The following is a 16808-nucleotide window of genomic DNA, read 5'->3' on the forward strand; positions in this document are numbered from 1 at the left end:
AATTCAGAACTGTTTAGTCTCAACCACAGATCAACAAACAGAAACTATAGCAACCATAACAACATCCCATAATAAGTGTCCAGCTCCAGTGTTTCCAGTTCAGTCTAGTTGGGTCACTTCTGTTGTTGGACTGGGACAGTTGGTTCTTTATGGTTCTCATCCCCTCTGGTCCACAGTGGTTCCTCAGAAGGTTCCTCTGAAGGCGTCCAACCTGACGGCTTCGTTCCAGCTCAGCGGCACCAACGTGACGGCCATCTTCAGCTGGGAGGTGACCATGGCCACGCCCACCCGCCAGGTGACCACAGCCATGCCCCCCCGCCTGGTGACCGGCCTGCAGGTGACCTGGGCCGAGGTGATGCCCACCGGACGATATGGAACCAACAAACTACAGCACAGCCTGGTGTCACAGACCAGGATCCTGCCCCCGGTAGGCACCAGGAAACAGAGGCATCAGGGAAAAGGGGTACTAGGGAATAGAGGCTCCAGGGAACACCAGGGAACACCAGGGAACACCAGGGAACACCAGGGAACAGGGGTACCAGGGAACAGAAGCGCAAGGGTATATAGGCACCAGGGAACATAGGCACCAGGGAACATGGTTACCAGGGAACGTTGGGTTACAGTGTAACCCTGGTTCTCTGAGAATAGAGAATATCTCTCCACTACATATAGAAAATATGTTATGGGATTTACTGACATCCCCGCAGCTGACGTGAAAACCTCTTTAAGACACACCACGCCTACCGTGGCTTCCCCTGCGCCCTATAAATAGACCCAGCTGCGCAGGGAACAGCTGATTCACTGTGATTTGAACGGGTCCCGAGCGGCCTCGATATGGAGAGATATTCTCTATTCTCGGAGAACCAGGGTTACACTGTAACCCAACGTTCTTTATTGTATGAGAATATCTGTCCACTACATATAGAATATATGTTATGGGCTCTGTAAGACACACCGTGAGGGTCCCAAGGAGACAGAGCAGACACCGCTCCAATAGAACCCCATGAGGTAGTACTGAATGAGACGTCACCACCCCGAGTGCACATTATTTACAGTGTGTACAAAATCACCACAGAACTATATACAATACGTACACATATAAGGTGGCGATATATGGAAGCAAATCTGTGTCATCAGAGATTGAAAGGTTGTATTTTGCAATGTTTTTTGGTTTTTTTTGAATGGTTGTATTTTTACACATAGTTTCATATTCTGAATTCAATTATTCAAAAAAAAATTTTTTTTAATTCAATATTCTTAATTACAATGTGTTTCAAATTCAATCTAAAAAAATTCAACCTAAAAAAATTCGACATAACATCTTGACCAGGCAAAACCAATGGAGTACGGAGCCACTCGATCTAACTTTCACCCAATCATACGTCGCGCTGAAGATCACGTGATGCTCACTTAGCAGCACAGGACGGGACTCCTGTGAAAAACCATGCTCTTGTTTCGTCGCCGTGCACATTCTTCGAACACCGGCTTTGTGCAGATGCTCCCTCCAACTTGTCTTGGACGAAGCCCACAGTGTCAGAAAACACTGGGTCTCCTCCTCCTCCACTGCTGCTTGTTTTTTTGCCGTCTATTACTCTTTCTCTAAAAACTAAATTAAACTAAAAAAAAAAAAAGAAACGCTGGCTGTAGTTTTTAAAATGCCGGTTCATAGCGGAGAGACAGCGAGTGCATACTGAGGCACCGACACCGCCGGTGGCTCACTTCCGGTACCACGGCACCAAGCTATGAACCGGCATTCGGTTTGAAAAAAATATAAAGAGAGCTGGATAAGACCGGACCTGAACCAGCTTCTAAACAAACTAAAGAAGTTAAAGGTGGACTACAGGGACCAGAACAGATGCAGCGGCCGGCCGGAAAAAAAACCCCGTTTGGAGCTGCTGGACTGGACTGTACAGTAGGGGACCAGTGAACCAGACTGCAGGTGCACTGAACTGGGACACAGCACACACGGACTGGAGGCTTTCCACTGTGGGCCAGTCTGGAGTTCAGACAGCGGTAGACCATACTGGTAAGTTTAGTTTCTAAAACACATGGTTAATGGCTCACAAAAAGTCGACTTTACAGATGAAAGTCAAGTACAAACGTTACGGATGTTAAGGCGCTAGCCACTGGTATGCTAACAACAAGCTAATGGTAACAGTTCCGTGTCGTGTCCAACGCTGTTTGTCGGTGGTTGATAAAAGTCAGAACTGAACCCAGTAGTTAAGTGAACCCAGTTCCAGTAGACAGGGTTAGTGTCCACACTGGGGAGAACAGGTCCCATTAAACCATGGTTTCTTGTTGTGTTCTTCACAGTTGTTGTCCATGGACGAGGAGGCAGATTCACAGCAACAGCACCTGGATTTTTCTGCCCTTTTGTCAAGTTTTAAAGCATTTTGTATTTGAGCCTAGTTCTTTTTGACTTCAGTGTGAATAAAACCCATCTGAAATGCATAAAGTTCATTTTGTCTGTTTTCTTCTGCCTCACATAAACTTGAATAACAGTCCCGCTCTGCTGACCTCACTAATTCTCTGTTCACAGACTATTCTTCCATTGTGTTTGTACGTATGTCCAATACAAACCCACATATGTATGTTTAGGACACATGCCACACAGTGAATATTTGTGTCCTTCGCCTGTGGATTGCCAGATAAGACTGTAAACACAAGAGCAGCAGTTGCTTCTGGGAGAGCGTCTCCAGTACCAGACCCCGTCTTGCTGTTCCCATCATGAAGAAGCAGCGCAACCGGGAGTAGGTCCAAGAATGTGCACGGAGACGAAACAACAGCATGGTTTTTCACAGGAGTCCCGTCCTGTGCTGCTGAGTGAGCATCATGTGATCATCAGCGCGACGTATGATTGGGTGAAAGTTAGATCAAGTGGCTCCGTACTCCATTGGTTTTGCCTGGTCAAGATGTTATATCGAATTTTTTTAGGTTGAATTTTTTTAGATTGAATTTGAAACACATTGTAATTAAGAATATTGAATTAAAAAAAAAAATTTTTTTTGAATAATTGAATTCAGAATATGAAACTCTATGTAAAAATACAACCATTCAAAAAAAAAAAAACATTGCAAAATACAACCTTTCAACCTAAATTACTGCAAAATACAACCTTTCAATCTCTGATGACACAGATTTGCTTCCATAGCGACACCGCAAGATGCTATGTGCCACCACCAGCTGTACGTGATCCTTGCATACCCAACCCTGCCAGACGCAAGGGCTGGGTACAAGGAAGAGGTCACTCAGATGGCCCACACTCTGCAAGGCCACTGACTTGGATCTTGACATCACCCTGGCCAGGCCCGAGGTCGACTGGCCAGGAGCACAGTGAATCAGTGTTTAAGTTGACATGGCCCCCAGCACACGCTCCCCAAAGGAGGTACTGGTGGCCACATTTGAACTATAAAATCTGGCAAAAGCATTTGGCGTAGCCCATGTGGCTGCTGCGCACACGTCTGAGAGGGCAGCTCCCCGCCACAAGGCCCAGGAGGTGGATACGCCTCGTGTAGAGTGTGCTTTCACTCCCTCTGGCGCCGGCTCACCTGTCTCACTGTACGCTTGGTGGATAGCCTCCACCACCCAGTGAGAAAGCCTTGCCTTAGACACCGGCTCTCCCCGACGCTGAGGCTGGAAACAGACGAACAGCTGATCAGTTTTCCTGAATGCAGCTGTCTGTTGAATATAAATCTTAAATGCCCTAACTGGGCACAGCGCTGACCATTGTGGACCCCTGCCTGCCCCCTGGGAAGGCCTAAGGGCTCTCAGTTCCACTGATTGATTTATGTGAAAATCAGTGAGCACCTAAGGTAAGAATGCTGGGTTCGGACGGAGGATACCCCCTGCATCCTCTGGAAGGAAGCGGCAGCAACTCTCCTGCACAGAGAGAACATGCAGTTCCCCTGTCCTCTTAGCAGATGTGATTGTAAGGAGGAAAGCCAGCTTGAGTGACAGCCACTGAAGGCTCACAGTTCCCAGGGGCTCAAAGGGCGCCTGTCCCAAAGCTGACAGGACCCTGCTCAGGTCCCATGTCGGGATGGTCGGCCTATGGCGTGGCGCCAGCCTCTGTGCCCCCTTGAGGAATTGCGCTAAGAGGCTAGCATCCTGTGCCGTTAGCTTTGCCTCACCAACACGAGAGGCTTTTATGGCTGCTACTACACCCCTCAGGGTGGAGCTAGATTTACCTGACTCAAGGAGACCTTGCAGGTATTTGAGTACCTCCGGAGCCGAGCATGACATTGCGTCGACCTGGTTGGCCTTGCACCATGACACAAACAGCTCCCACCGATAGGAGTATGCTGCCCTAGTCGATGGAGCTCGAGCATTCTGCAGGGTATGAACCACTGAACCAGATAGCCCCATCTCTAATAAGCCGGCCCTCTCAGTGGCCAGGCCCATAGATTCAGCCCCTGCAGAAAGGGGTGGAACAGGGTCCCTTGCACCTGGTTCAGCAAGTCCCGGCGAACTGGGAGCTTCCATGGTGTCCCGTGCAACAGCGGTGTCACCCATGAGAACCATGTCATGTGTGGCCAATCCGGTGCCACCAGAATCACATGAACTTCCTCCTGACTGATCCTCTGCAGCAGGTTTGGCAGGAGGCTGAACATGTTAGAACCAGTGACACAAGACTTGGACCCAATGCACAACCAACAGACAGGAATAAAGTTAAAGAGTGTTTATTAAACACGGACAAAATTAACAGTTCACAAAAAGGTTTCGTTAAGGAGTCTTCGCAGGTCAGACTGTGTGAATTCGTCACGGCGTCCGAGACCAGCAAGGGAAACTCTCTGCCCGGGTCGGGAGCACACGAGGGTAACCCGACTAGGAGGAAACAGAGGAGAGTCAGGGGACAGACCAGGTCATACACAGAGGATCCAGAAAACAGGCAACGGTACATGGGGATAAAGCAAAGCACTAACCGTGAGTCCAGGCAAAAGTCGAAAACCAGTGAGGCAGAATCAGGCAGAGGTACAGACAGGGATCAGGCAGGCTCAGAAGACGAGGAACAAACCGGGTCAGGAACGAACAGACAGGCAGACGAACAGGTTCAGAGAATCGCTGGTAAGTAAACACAACACAAGGAAGGAATACGAACTGGCAACTGACAAGAGGAGACACAGGGTTTAAATACACAAGAGGGCGGGAAGACAATTGGACACAGGTGGAGACAATCAGGGAGGAGTCAGGTAATCAGGTGAAAGGGGAACCCAAAAGGAAGTAAAAACACCAGACAAGACACATGAGGGAAAAACTACAAAATAAAACAGGAAGTGACAAACAAGACAGACAAAACATACAAGAGTCCAGGTACTGATATGACAGTACCCCCCCCTCTAGGGGACAGCTCCAGACGGCCCAGGGACCTCAGGATGGCGCTGATGGAAGTCCCTGATGAGGTCCGGGTCCAGAATGAAGGATGCCGGTACCCAGGACCGTTCCTCCGGCCCGTAGCCCTCCCAGTCCACCAGATACTGAAAACCACGGCCACGGCGACGGGCCGCCAGAAGACGACGCACAGCATATGCTGGTCCTCCATCCACGATCCGGGTGGTGGTGGGGGCTGGGTGGGGGGTACCAGTCGGCTCTCCTTACAAGGCTTGACCTGGCTGACGTGGAACGTGGGGTGGATCTTCATGGTCCTAGGTAGCCGTAGGCGGACAGACACAGGGTTAATCACTTTAGAGACAGGAAAAGGTCCAACAAACCTGGGAGCCAGCTTACGGCTTTCCACCCTCAGAGGCAGATGGCGCGTGGAAAGCCACACCCGCTGGTCCCGCTGGTAGGCCGGTGCCGGAGTTCTGTGACGGTCGGCCATGATCTTGTAGTAGCCGGTTGATTTTAACAAGGCCCGTCTGGCCTGTAACCAGGTCCTCCTACAGCGGTGGATAAGGGCTTGGGCCGAGGGAACACTGACCTCCTTCTCAGAAGCGGCGAACAGGGGTGGCTGATATCCGTAGACCACATGGAACGGGGAGAGTCCTGAGGAGGCGCAGGGAAGGGAATTGTGCGCGACCTCCACCCACATGAGCTGACGACTCCAGGACGCTGGGCTGTGAGTGGCCAAAATCCGCAGGCCGGACTCCAGCACCTGGTTGACCCGCTCCGTCTGGCCGTTGGTCTGGGGATGATAACCAGAAGACAGACTAACAGATGCCCCGATGAGGGCACAAAAGGCTCGCCAGAAACGGGCAACAAACTGAGGTCCCCTATCAGAAACCACATCTCTGGGAAAACCATGGATTCTACAGACATTAAACAGGACCGCCTCCGCCGTCTCTTTAGCGGAGGGGAGTTTGGGCATATCCACAAAATGGGCCATTTTAGAGAATCTATCTACAATAGTGAGTACCGTATTGTAACCATCAGAGGATGGGAGACCAGTTACAAAGTCCAAGGAGATGGCCGACCAGGGTCTCTTGGGGACCGGCAAAGGCCGTAACAGGCCCGCAGGTGCCGAATGCGATGTCTTGCATGACGCACAGGTGGGACACGCTACCACGTATTCCGAAACCTCCTTCTCCATATTAGGCCACCAGAAACGTTGCCTATGACGAACATGGTGCGCTGAACCCCTGGGTGGCACGACAACTTGGAGGTATGAGCCCAGTGAATCACCTGAGGACGGACACACACAGGGACAAACAACCGACCAGGAGGTACCCCCACCGGCACATCACAGTCCTTAAGAGCTTCAATAACTGTCTTCTCGATAGACCAGTGAAAAGCCCCCACCACACAGGAACCAGGTAAAATAGTGACAGGTTCAGAGACAGATTTAGTGGGGGGAAATCTTCTGGACAGAGCGTCCGGTTTACCGTTCTTAGAACCCGGCCGATAGGAAAGGGAAAAATTAAACCGGGTAAAAAAAAGAGCCCACCTGGCCTGACGAGAGTTCAGCCGCTTTGCAGACCGCAGATACTCCAAGTTCTTGTGGTCGGTCCAGACCAAAAAAGGAATCTCCGTTCCCTCCAGCCAATGCCTCCACTCCTCCAGCGCCACCTTAATGGCCAGCAACTCCCGGTTACCGATGTCATAATTCCTCTCCGGTTTAGATAACCTCCGCGACAGGAAGGCACAGGGATGAAGTCTGCCATCACTCAGGGATCTCTGGGAAATGACGGCTCCCACTCCCACATCAGAAGCATCAACCTCAACCACAAACTGTAAAGCAGGGTCAGGAACGGACAGGATGGGAGCCGTGGTGAAAGCCCTCTTAAGACGGGCAAACGCCTCTTCCGCCTCAGAGCTCCACCTGAAAGTAGTCTTAGGAGAGGTGAGGGCATGTAAAGGGGCAGCCACATTGCTGAAACCCCGAATAAACTTGCGGTAAAAATTAGCGAAACCTAGGAATCTTTGTACCTCCTTACGAGAAGCAGGGGTCGGCCAATCCCTCACCGCACTGATCTTATCCGGGTCCATCTGGACGTTTCCTTCACTGATAATGAAGCCTAGGAAAGACACTGATGCTTGGTGGAACTCGCACTTCTCAGCTTTGACATAAAGCTGGTTTTGCAGGAGTCTTTGTAGGACCTGTCGGACGTGTAGGACATGTGTCTCTTCATCTGGGGAGAAGATCAAAATATCGTCCAGATAGACAAAAACAAACTGGTTCAACATGTCCCGAAGGACATCGTTGACCAAAGCCTGAAAAACAGCTGGAGCGTTAGTCAGGCCAAAAGGCATCACCAAATACTCATAGTGACCACTAGGGGTATTAAAAGCGGTCTTCCACTCATCCCCCTCCCTTATTCTAACCAGGTGATAAGCGTTTCTGAGGTCTAATTTGGTGAAGATTCGAGCGCCATGTAAAAGCTCGAATGCTGATGACATCAGAGGAAGTGGATAACGGTTACGAATAGTAATATCATTGAGTCCTCTATAGTCAATACAGGGTCTCAGGGTCTTGTCTTTCTTATCCACAAAAAAGAACCCCGCCCCCGCCGGGGACGAGGAGGGCCGAATTAGACCTGCTGCTAATGACTCGTCTATGTATTTCTGCATAGCAGCAGTCTCAGGACCAGACAGAGAATATAACCTCCCCCTAGGGGGACAGGAGCCAGGGTGAAGGTCTATAGCACAATCATATGGCCTGTGCGGAGGTAAAGAGGTGGCTCGGGACTTACTGAAAACCTGTTTAAGGTCATGATATTGTACGGGCACCTTATTCAGCGCTGGAAAATCCGTCATTTCTTCAGAGGCCACCTGGACCGGAGCCACCGAAACAGACTCAGCTGGGGACAAAAAGTCAGAGTCATTGTGTACTATTCCACAAGAAAAACAGTCTTTACCCCAGGACCGGACCTCCCCCGTACTCCAGTCCAGCTGGGGATTGTGCCGCTGGAGCCAAGGGAAACCCAGGATGAGCGGGTGAGCCGCAGAGTGATAAACATGGAAGGAGAGGGACTCTGTGTGTCCGTCAGCAAAACGGACAGTCACAGGCTGGGTCTGATGGGTAATCCTGCAGATGATGTGGTCATCCAACGCTCGTGCCTCTAGTGGTCGCTCGAGAGAAGATAGGGAAAGACCCAGCTTAAGGGCGAGTTGGTCGTCCATTAGATTGGCGTCCGAGCCGGAGTCTATCAGAACCGGGTGCTGTAACGACAGAGATTCAGAACAGAGGCAGACCAGGGGAAGCTGACGGGACAGACTGGACATACACAGAGTCCGACTGAGCAATGTATCCTCACCTGGAGAGGACCCTTTCTTGTTAGGGCATGTTCTCACCCGTGGCCCTCCTGACCACAGTAAAGGCAGAGACCCGCCGCCAGTCGGCGCCGATGTTCCTCCGCCGAAAGCCTGGTGCGACCTAACTGCATGCCCTCTCCTTTAACATCATCACCGGCCTCGGCCGCCAGTGAAGAGAGATGGGAAGGTGAGGGACTGGCAGCCGATCGTTCGTCTGCTGGTTCCGCCTGCCAAACAGACATCTGGTCCGAGGTGTGGATGGCCGCCGCGATGACCTCCTCCAGCGTCTGCAGTTCCCGCCAGAGAGCCATCTCCCGACCGATGGTGCGATTGAGACCAGACTGAAAAGCACTAATTAGAGACAGTTCGTTCCAACCTGCCTCGACAGACAGCGAACGGAACCGGCTTACGTATTGCCGGATAGACAAACTCCCTTGTCTTAACCTCATGAGCTGTTGCCCCGCCTGCTGCCCCCGTACAGGGTGATCGTACACACGCTTTAATTCCAAACATAAACTGTCAAAAGAGTGTGTGACCGGTGAACCACTCTCAAAAAGAGCGTTAAAATAGCTTAATGGGGGACCCTCCAGTAAACTAGCAACATAAGCAATCTTAGCTGCATCACCAGAAAAACGGCGAGGCTGAGCCTCAAAAATCAGCTGGAGCTGGGTAAAAAAGTTTCTACAGGTGTCAGGATCTCCAGCATACTTGTTAGGCGGAGGAATGTTAGGTTCGTCGGCGGAACGAACCGTAGACACCGCCTCCACTGGTTCGACAGGGGAACTAGGTTCAGGAGACCGAGTGTTAGAAATCTGGGACATCTGGACCGATAATTGATTCATTTTGTCCATGAGAGAATGTAGCACTTGCTCGTGCCCCCCCAACCGTTGTCCCTGCGAACGGATAGCCTCTCTGACCTGGTCTAGGTTGGCTGGGTCCATGCTTGGCCAGTTCGTACTGTTAGAACCAGAGACACAAGACTTGGACCCAAATGCACAACCAACAGACAGGAATAAAGTTAAAGAGTGTTTATTAAACACGGACAAAATTAACAGTTCACAAAAAGGTTTCGTTAAGGAGTCTTCGCAGGTCAGACTGTGTGAATTCGTCACGGCGTCCGAGACCAGCAAGGGAAACTCTCTGCCCGGGTTGGGAGCACACGAGGGTAACCCGACTAGGAGGAAACAGAGGAGAGTCAGGGGACAGACCAGGTCATACACAGAGGATCCAGAAAACAGGCAACGGTACATGGGGATAAAGCAAAGCACTAACCGTGAGTCCAGGCAAAAGTCGAAAACCAGTGAGGCAGAATCAGGCAGAGGTACAGACAGGGATCAGGCAGGCTCAGAAGACGAGGAACAAACCGGGTCAGGAACGAACAGACAGGCAGACGAACAGGTTCAGAGAATCGCTGGTAAGTATACACAACACAAGGAAGGAATACGAACTGGCAACTGACAAGAGGAGACACAGGGTTTAAATACACAAGAGGGCGGGAAGACAATTGGACACAGGTGGAGACAATCAGGGAGGAGTAAGGTAATCAGGTGAAAGGGGAACCCAAAAGGAAGTAAAAACACCAGACAAGACACATGAGGGAAAAACTACAAAATAAAACAGGAAGTGACAAACAAGACAGACAAAACATACAAGAGTCCAGGTACTGATATGACAGAACAGGGCCCCTGAGGCCACTGGTGCGCCATGGCATCACAGCCCAGGGGAGGCGAGTCTCTCTCGATGGAGTAGTACAGTGGGCAGTGGGCATTCTCCTTCGAGGCAAACAGGTCAGCCACCGCTCTTCCAAAGTGGTGCCAGATCTCCTCCACCACTGCTGGATGGAGCCTCAAGTTCCCTGGATGCGGTCCCCTCCTGGAAAGGAGGTCCGCCGCCACATTTACCACACCAGGCACATGCATTGCCCTGAGTGACAGGAACTGCTTGTATGCCCACGTCCACAGTCTGTGTGCTATCCTGCTCAGGGCGCAGAGAGCCTGTGCCTCCCTGCCTGTTTATGTACGCAGCTGCCCTGGTGCTGTTGGTTCGTACAAGCACGTGGTAGCCCTGTAATACTGGGAGGACATGCACCAGGGCCAGGTGGATTGCCCTCAGCTCCAAGGCGTTGATATGGCGGCCCTGCCACAGGGCTCCCCAACATCCACTAGTCCCTCTGCCTTCATGGACAGCACCCCAGCCTTCGAGGGATGCATCCACCGAGATCACCTGATGGCGCAGCACAGGGCCCAGCCTGCTGCCTCTCGCCAAGTTCTCCGGGACCTTCCACCATCTGAGAGCTGTGCACAACTTCCCGGTAACAAGCACCGACACCCGCCAATGCCTCTGAGGACAGAGCCCCAAGCCGTATAGGTACCGCTGTACTGGCTGCATGTGCAGGAGAGCCTGTGGCACCACCTGTACAGCAGCGGCCATGAGGCCTAACAGGCGAAGACAAAGCTTCCATGTGACCCTGGCCCCCAGGTAAAACTGCTCCAGACATTCCCTGAGGGAATCCTGTCTGACCGGAGTCAATGTCACCAACCCAGTCCTGGTATCCAGCCACATACCGAGGAACTGGGTGGCCTGAGATGGCTGCAGATTGCACTTTTTTTCGTTGATGCGCAGACCCAGATACTGGATGTGCATCAATAACATCTGGACATGGCAACGACACTGCTCCTCTGTCTGAGCGCATATAAGCCAATCGTCCAGGTAATTTATTATCCTGAGACCCTGCTGCCGCAGAGGCCCCAGGGTCACATCCATGCATCTGGTAAATGTGCGGGGAGCCAGCGATATCCCAAAGGGGAGGACACAGAATTAGAAGATTTTGCTGTCGAAGGCAAACCTGAGGAATCTTCTGTGGCCCTCCCATATAGGAATTTGGAAATATGCATCCCTGAGGTTGACTGTTGCGAACCAGTCTCCCACAAGGACTGCTTGCTTCACCCATGGTATGGACAACATCTTGCACCTCAGGGGCCGTAGAAACTTGTTCAGGGCCCTGAGGTCCAAAATGGGCCGGAGTGTCCCATCGCATTTTGAGATCAGAAAATAACACGAATGGAACCCCGCCCGCCTGTCTCCTTCCAGTTTCCGTCAGTTTCCTTTATCCATCATATAGATCAGAACATTGGTCCAGTCCTATCTGACTGACAGGGGGTTGGTCCAGTCCTATCTGACTGACAGGGGGGTTGGTCCAGTCCTATCTGACTGACAGGGGGGTTGGTCCAGTCCTATCTGACTGACAGGGCGGTTGGTCCAGTCCTATCTGACTGACAGGGGGTTGGTCCAGTCCTATCTGACTGACAGGGGGTTGGTCCAGTCCTATCTGACTGACAGGGGGGTTGGTCCAGTTCCATCCAACCCCAGTTGTGTGTCGGTGTTGTGTGTCTGTGTTGTGCTTTTTCCTGTTGTGTGTTTGTGTTGTGTGTCTGTTGTGGATTGTTGTTGGTCTTTTATAAATGGGTCAGATTCCAGATCTGTCTGAACCCCTGATCGGCTGAACTCCATCTGTTTTTATCTGTTTTTATCTGTTTTAATCTGTTTTTATCTGTTTTTATCTGTTTCCATCTGTTTTTATCTGTTTTCATCTGTTTTTATCTGTTTTCATCTGTTTTCATCTGTTTTTATCTGTTTTTATCTGTTTTAATCTGTTTTCATCTGTTTTTATCTGTTTTTATCTGTTTTCATCTGTTTTTATCTGTTTTTATCTGTTTTCATCTGTTTTCATCTGTTTTTATCTGTTTTTATCTGTTTTCATCTGTTTTTATCTGTTTTCATCTGTTTTCATCTGTTTTTATCTGTTTTCAACTGTTTTCATCTGTTTTTATCTGTTTTTATCTGTTTTAATCTGTTTTCATCTGTTTTTATCTGTTTTTATCTGTTTCCATCTGTTTTTATCTGTTTTTATCTGTTTTCATCTGTTTTCATCAGTTTTTATCTGTTTTCATCTGTTTTCATCTGTTTTTATCTGTTTTTATCTGTTTTCATCTGTTTTCATCTGTTTTTATCTGTTTTCATCTGTTTTTATCTGTTTTTATCTGTTTTCATCTGTTTTTATCTGTTTTCATCTGTTTTTATCTGTTTTTATCTGTTTTATCTGTTTCCATCTGTTTTTATCTGTTTTTATCTGTTTTTATCTGTTTCCATCTGTTTTTATCTGTTTTTATCTGTTTTTAACTGTTTTTATCTGTTTTCATCAGTTTTTATCTGTTTTCATCTGTTTTCATCTGTTTTTTATCTGTTTTTATCTGTTTTCATCTGTTTTCATCTGTTTTCATTTTTTTTAACTGTTTTTATCTGTTTTTATCTGTTTTATCTGTTTTCATCAGTTTTTATCTGTTTTCATCTGTTTTTATCTGTTTTCATTTTTTTTTTAACTGTTTTTATCTGTTTTCATCTGTTTTCATCTGTTTTCATTTTTTTAAACTGTTTTTATCTGTTTTTATCTGTTTTTATCTGTTTTCATCTGTTTTCATCTGTTTTTATCTGTTTTTATCTGTTTTCATCTGTTTTCATCTGTTTTCATTTTTTTTTAACTGTTTTTATCAGTTTTTATCTGTTTTCATCTTGTATCTGCTGTTTCTCGGTCACACCGTCTCCTTCAAACACTTCGGACTTTTTTTAACCCTTGAACCGCCGGCGTGTCAGCGTTCACGTCACATTCCTTTAAATATTCACATCAGTTCAACCCTTTGATCAACAGGAAACATCTGAGAAGGTGCAGACAGAACAGAGCTGGTTCTGAGCATGCTCAGTGCAGCCTTTTACTGCTGTGTGCAGTGATGGTGGGAGTTTCCTTTATTTCATATTTTGGAAGTTTTGACCCAGTTTGGAGTTCAACAGGTGTCAGAAAAATGAAAATATCAGAAAGAAATGGAAAAACAATCAACAAAATTAACAAACATTATCAGAATATTTAACAAATGTAAAAAATTAAACACAAATAACCAACATATGAATGAAAATTAAGCACAAAAAAACCTAAAATGAGTGGAAATGAATAAATTATCCAGAAAATTCTATATGAAAAAAAAGTCAAAAAATAATCAACACATTTTTTTTCCAGGTGTGATTTGATTCAGGAAAATTATCATCAAGTCATTTTTTTTCTTTTTTTTAATTGATTCAAGTCAGTGAATCAATGAAATCCTGGGTCAGTGGTCCTGCGTCAGTGGTCCTGGGTCAGTGGTGCTGGGTCAGTGGTTCAGTGGTCCTGGGTCAGTGTTCAGTGGTGCTGGGTCAGTGTTCAGTGGTCCTGGTTCAGTGGTCCTGGGTCAGTGGTCCTGGTTCAGTGGTCCTGGGTCAGTGGTTCAGTGGTGCTGGGTCAGTGGTTCAGTGGTCCTGGTTCAGTGGTCCCGGGTCAGTGGTGCTGGGTCAGTGGGTCAGTGGTCCTGGTTCAGTGGTCCTGGGTCAGTGGTTCAGTGGTCCTGGGTCAGTGGTCCTGGGTCAGTGGTGCTCGGTCAGTGGTTCAGTGGTCCTGGTTCATTGGTCCTGGGTCAGTGGTTCAGTGGTCCTGGTTCAGTGGTCCTGGTTCAGTGGTCCTGGGTCAGTGGTTCAGTGGTGCTGGGTCAGTGGTTCAGTGGTCCTGGTTCAGTGGTCCTGGGTCAGTGGTCCTGGTTCAGTGGTCCTGGGTCAGTGGTTCAGTGGTGCTGGGTCAGTGGTTCAGTGGTCCTGGTTCAGTGGTCCTGGGTCAGTGGGTCAGTGGTGCTGGGTCAGTGGTTCAGTGGTCCTGGTTCAGTGGTCCTGGTTCAGTGGTCCCGGGTCAGTGGTGCTGGGTCAGTGGGTCAGTGGTCCTGGTTCAGTGGTCCTGGGTCAGTGGTGCGGGGTCAGTGGGTCAGTGGTCCTGGTTCAGTGGTCCTGGGTCAGTGGGTCAGTGGTGCTGGGTCAGTGGTTCAGTGGGCCTGGTTCAGTGGTCCTGGTTCAGTGGTCCTGGGTCAGTGGTTCAGTGGTCCTGGGTCAGTGGTTCAGTGGTCCTGGTTCAGTGGTCCTGGTTCAGTGGTTCAGTGGTCCTGGTTCAGTGGTCCTGGTTCAGTGGTCCTGGGTCAGTGGTGCTGGGTCAGTGGTTCAGTGGTCCTGGGTCAGTGGTGCTGGGTCAGTGGGTCAGTGGTCCTGGTTCAGTGGTCCCGGGTCAGTGATGCTGGGTCAGTGGGTCAGTGGTCCTGGTTCAGTGGTCCCGGGTCAGTGGTGCTGGGTCAGTGGGTCAGTGGTCCTGGTTCAGTGGTCCTGGGTCAGTGGGTCAGTGGTGCTGGGTCAGTGGGTCAGTGGTCCTGGTTCAGTGGTCCCGGGTCAGTGGTGCTGGGTCAGTGGGTCAGTGGTCCTGGTTCAGTGGTCCTGGGTCAGTGGTGCTGGGTCAGTGGGTCAGTGGTCCTGGTTCAGTGGTCCTGGGTCAGTGATGCTGGGTCAGTGGGTCAGTGGTCCTGGTTCAGTGGTCCCGGGTCAGTGGTGCTGGGTCAGTGGGTCAGTGGTCCTGGTTCAGTGGTCCTGGGTCAGTGATGCTGGGTCAGTGGGTCAGTGGTCCTGGTTCAGTGGTCCCGGGTCAGTGGTGCTGGGTCAGTGGGTCAGTGGTCCTGGTTCAGTGGTCCCGGGTCAGTGGTGCGGGGTCAGTGGGTCAGTGGTCCTGGTTCAGTGGTGCGGGGTCAGTGGTGCGGGGTCAGTGGGTCAGTGGTCCTGGTTCAGTGGTCCCGGGTCAGTGGTGCGGGGTCAGTGGGTCAGTGGTCCTGGTTCAGTGGTGCGGGGTCAGTGGTCCTGGGTCAGTGGTGCGGGGTCAGTGGGTCAGTGGTCCTGGTTCAGTGGTCCTCGGTCAGCGGTCCTGGGTCAGTGGTCCTGGTTCAGTGGTCCTGGTTCAGTGGTCCTGGGTCAGTGGTGCTGGTACATGTCATGTGACCGTGGCGTTGTGCTCTTCTTTCCCAGAATGCCGCTGTGCTGGTGGTGTCGGGGCTCCACCCAGCCGGACTCTACCGACTGGAGGTCCAGGTCCTGATGGGGGACGGAGAGGGTCTGACCAGCAGCCGGACCTTCCAGACACCCGGGTACCAAAGCAGCCCCAAGACCAGTAAGGACCAGAACACCAAATACTGAGCCTATTAGCCCCACCCACCAAATACTGAGCGTATTAGCCCCACCCACCAAATACTGAGGCTATTAGCCCCACCCACCAAATACTGAGCGTATTAGCCCCACCCACCAAATACTGAGGCTATTAGCCCCACCCACCAAATACTGAGCGTATTAGCCCCACCCACCAAATACTGAGCGTATTTGCCCCACCCACCAAATACTTAGCCTATTAGCCCCACCCACCAAATACTGAGCCTATTAGCCCCGCCCACCAAATACTGAGCCCATTAGCCCCACCCACCAAATACTGAGACTTTTATCCCCACCCACCAAATACTGAGCCTATTAGCCCCGCCCACCAAATACTTAGCCTATTAGCCCCACCCACCAAATACTGAGCCTATTAGCCCCGCCCACCAAATACTTAGCCTATTAGCCCCACCCACCAAATACTGAGCCTATTTATTTGCCCCATCCACCAAATACTGAGCCTATTAGCCCCGCCCACTAAATACTGAGCCTATTAGCCCCACCCACCAAATACTGAGCCTATTAGCCCCGCCCACCAAATACTGAGCCCATTAGCCCCACCCACCAAATACTGAGACTTTTAGCCCCACCCACCAAATACTGAGCCCATTAGCACCACCCACCAAATACTGAGCCTATTAGCCCCACCCACCAAATACTGAGCCTATTAGCCCCACCCACCAAATACTGAGCCTATTAGCCCCGCCCACCAAATACTGAGCCTATTAGCCTATTTTATTCTGATCCGATCCCGGCTTTTATCTGTGTACTTTCTGACCTTATTGTCATAGTGACAGGTGTTTGTTTTTCCTTCTGTGGTTCTAATCCACCACATGACTCATAGAACAGTTCTGATTGGACGGTTCTTCTGGTTATTGGTGCTTTAATATCGACTTTTCCCACAGTTTGTCTTCGTCCTTCTGTTCGTTCCAGAACCCAGACTGAGGAACCCTCACCACAAACAGCCGCTCATCGAACGACACTGAACCCCGACGGCCAATCACATCGCACCCTGACTGCCAATCAGATCG

At 50.1% G+C, this 16808-nt stretch overlaps 1 protein-coding gene across 1 annotated transcript in view; it reads left to right on the top strand.

Annotated features, from left to right (window-relative positions):
* Nucleotides 1–16808, top strand: part of LOC115416780 (anosmin-1-like) — a gene marked incomplete at its 5' end in the record, with an annotated part of 28266 nt that extends 11458 nt beyond the window's left edge. The window contains 3 exons of the mRNA XM_030130645.1: nt 177–427; nt 15601–15742; nt 16711–16808. Coding sequence (XP_029986505.1) covers nt 177–427; nt 15601–15742; nt 16711–16763 — 446 coding nt within the window. The remainder of the gene's footprint in view (nt 1–176; nt 428–15600; nt 15743–16710) is intronic.

Source organism: Sphaeramia orbicularis, unplaced genomic scaffold, assembly GCF_902148855.1.
Source record: "Sphaeramia orbicularis unplaced genomic scaffold, fSphaOr1.1, whole genome shotgun sequence".
Lineage (NCBI taxonomy): Eukaryota > Metazoa > Chordata > Actinopteri > Kurtiformes > Apogonidae > Sphaeramia > Sphaeramia orbicularis.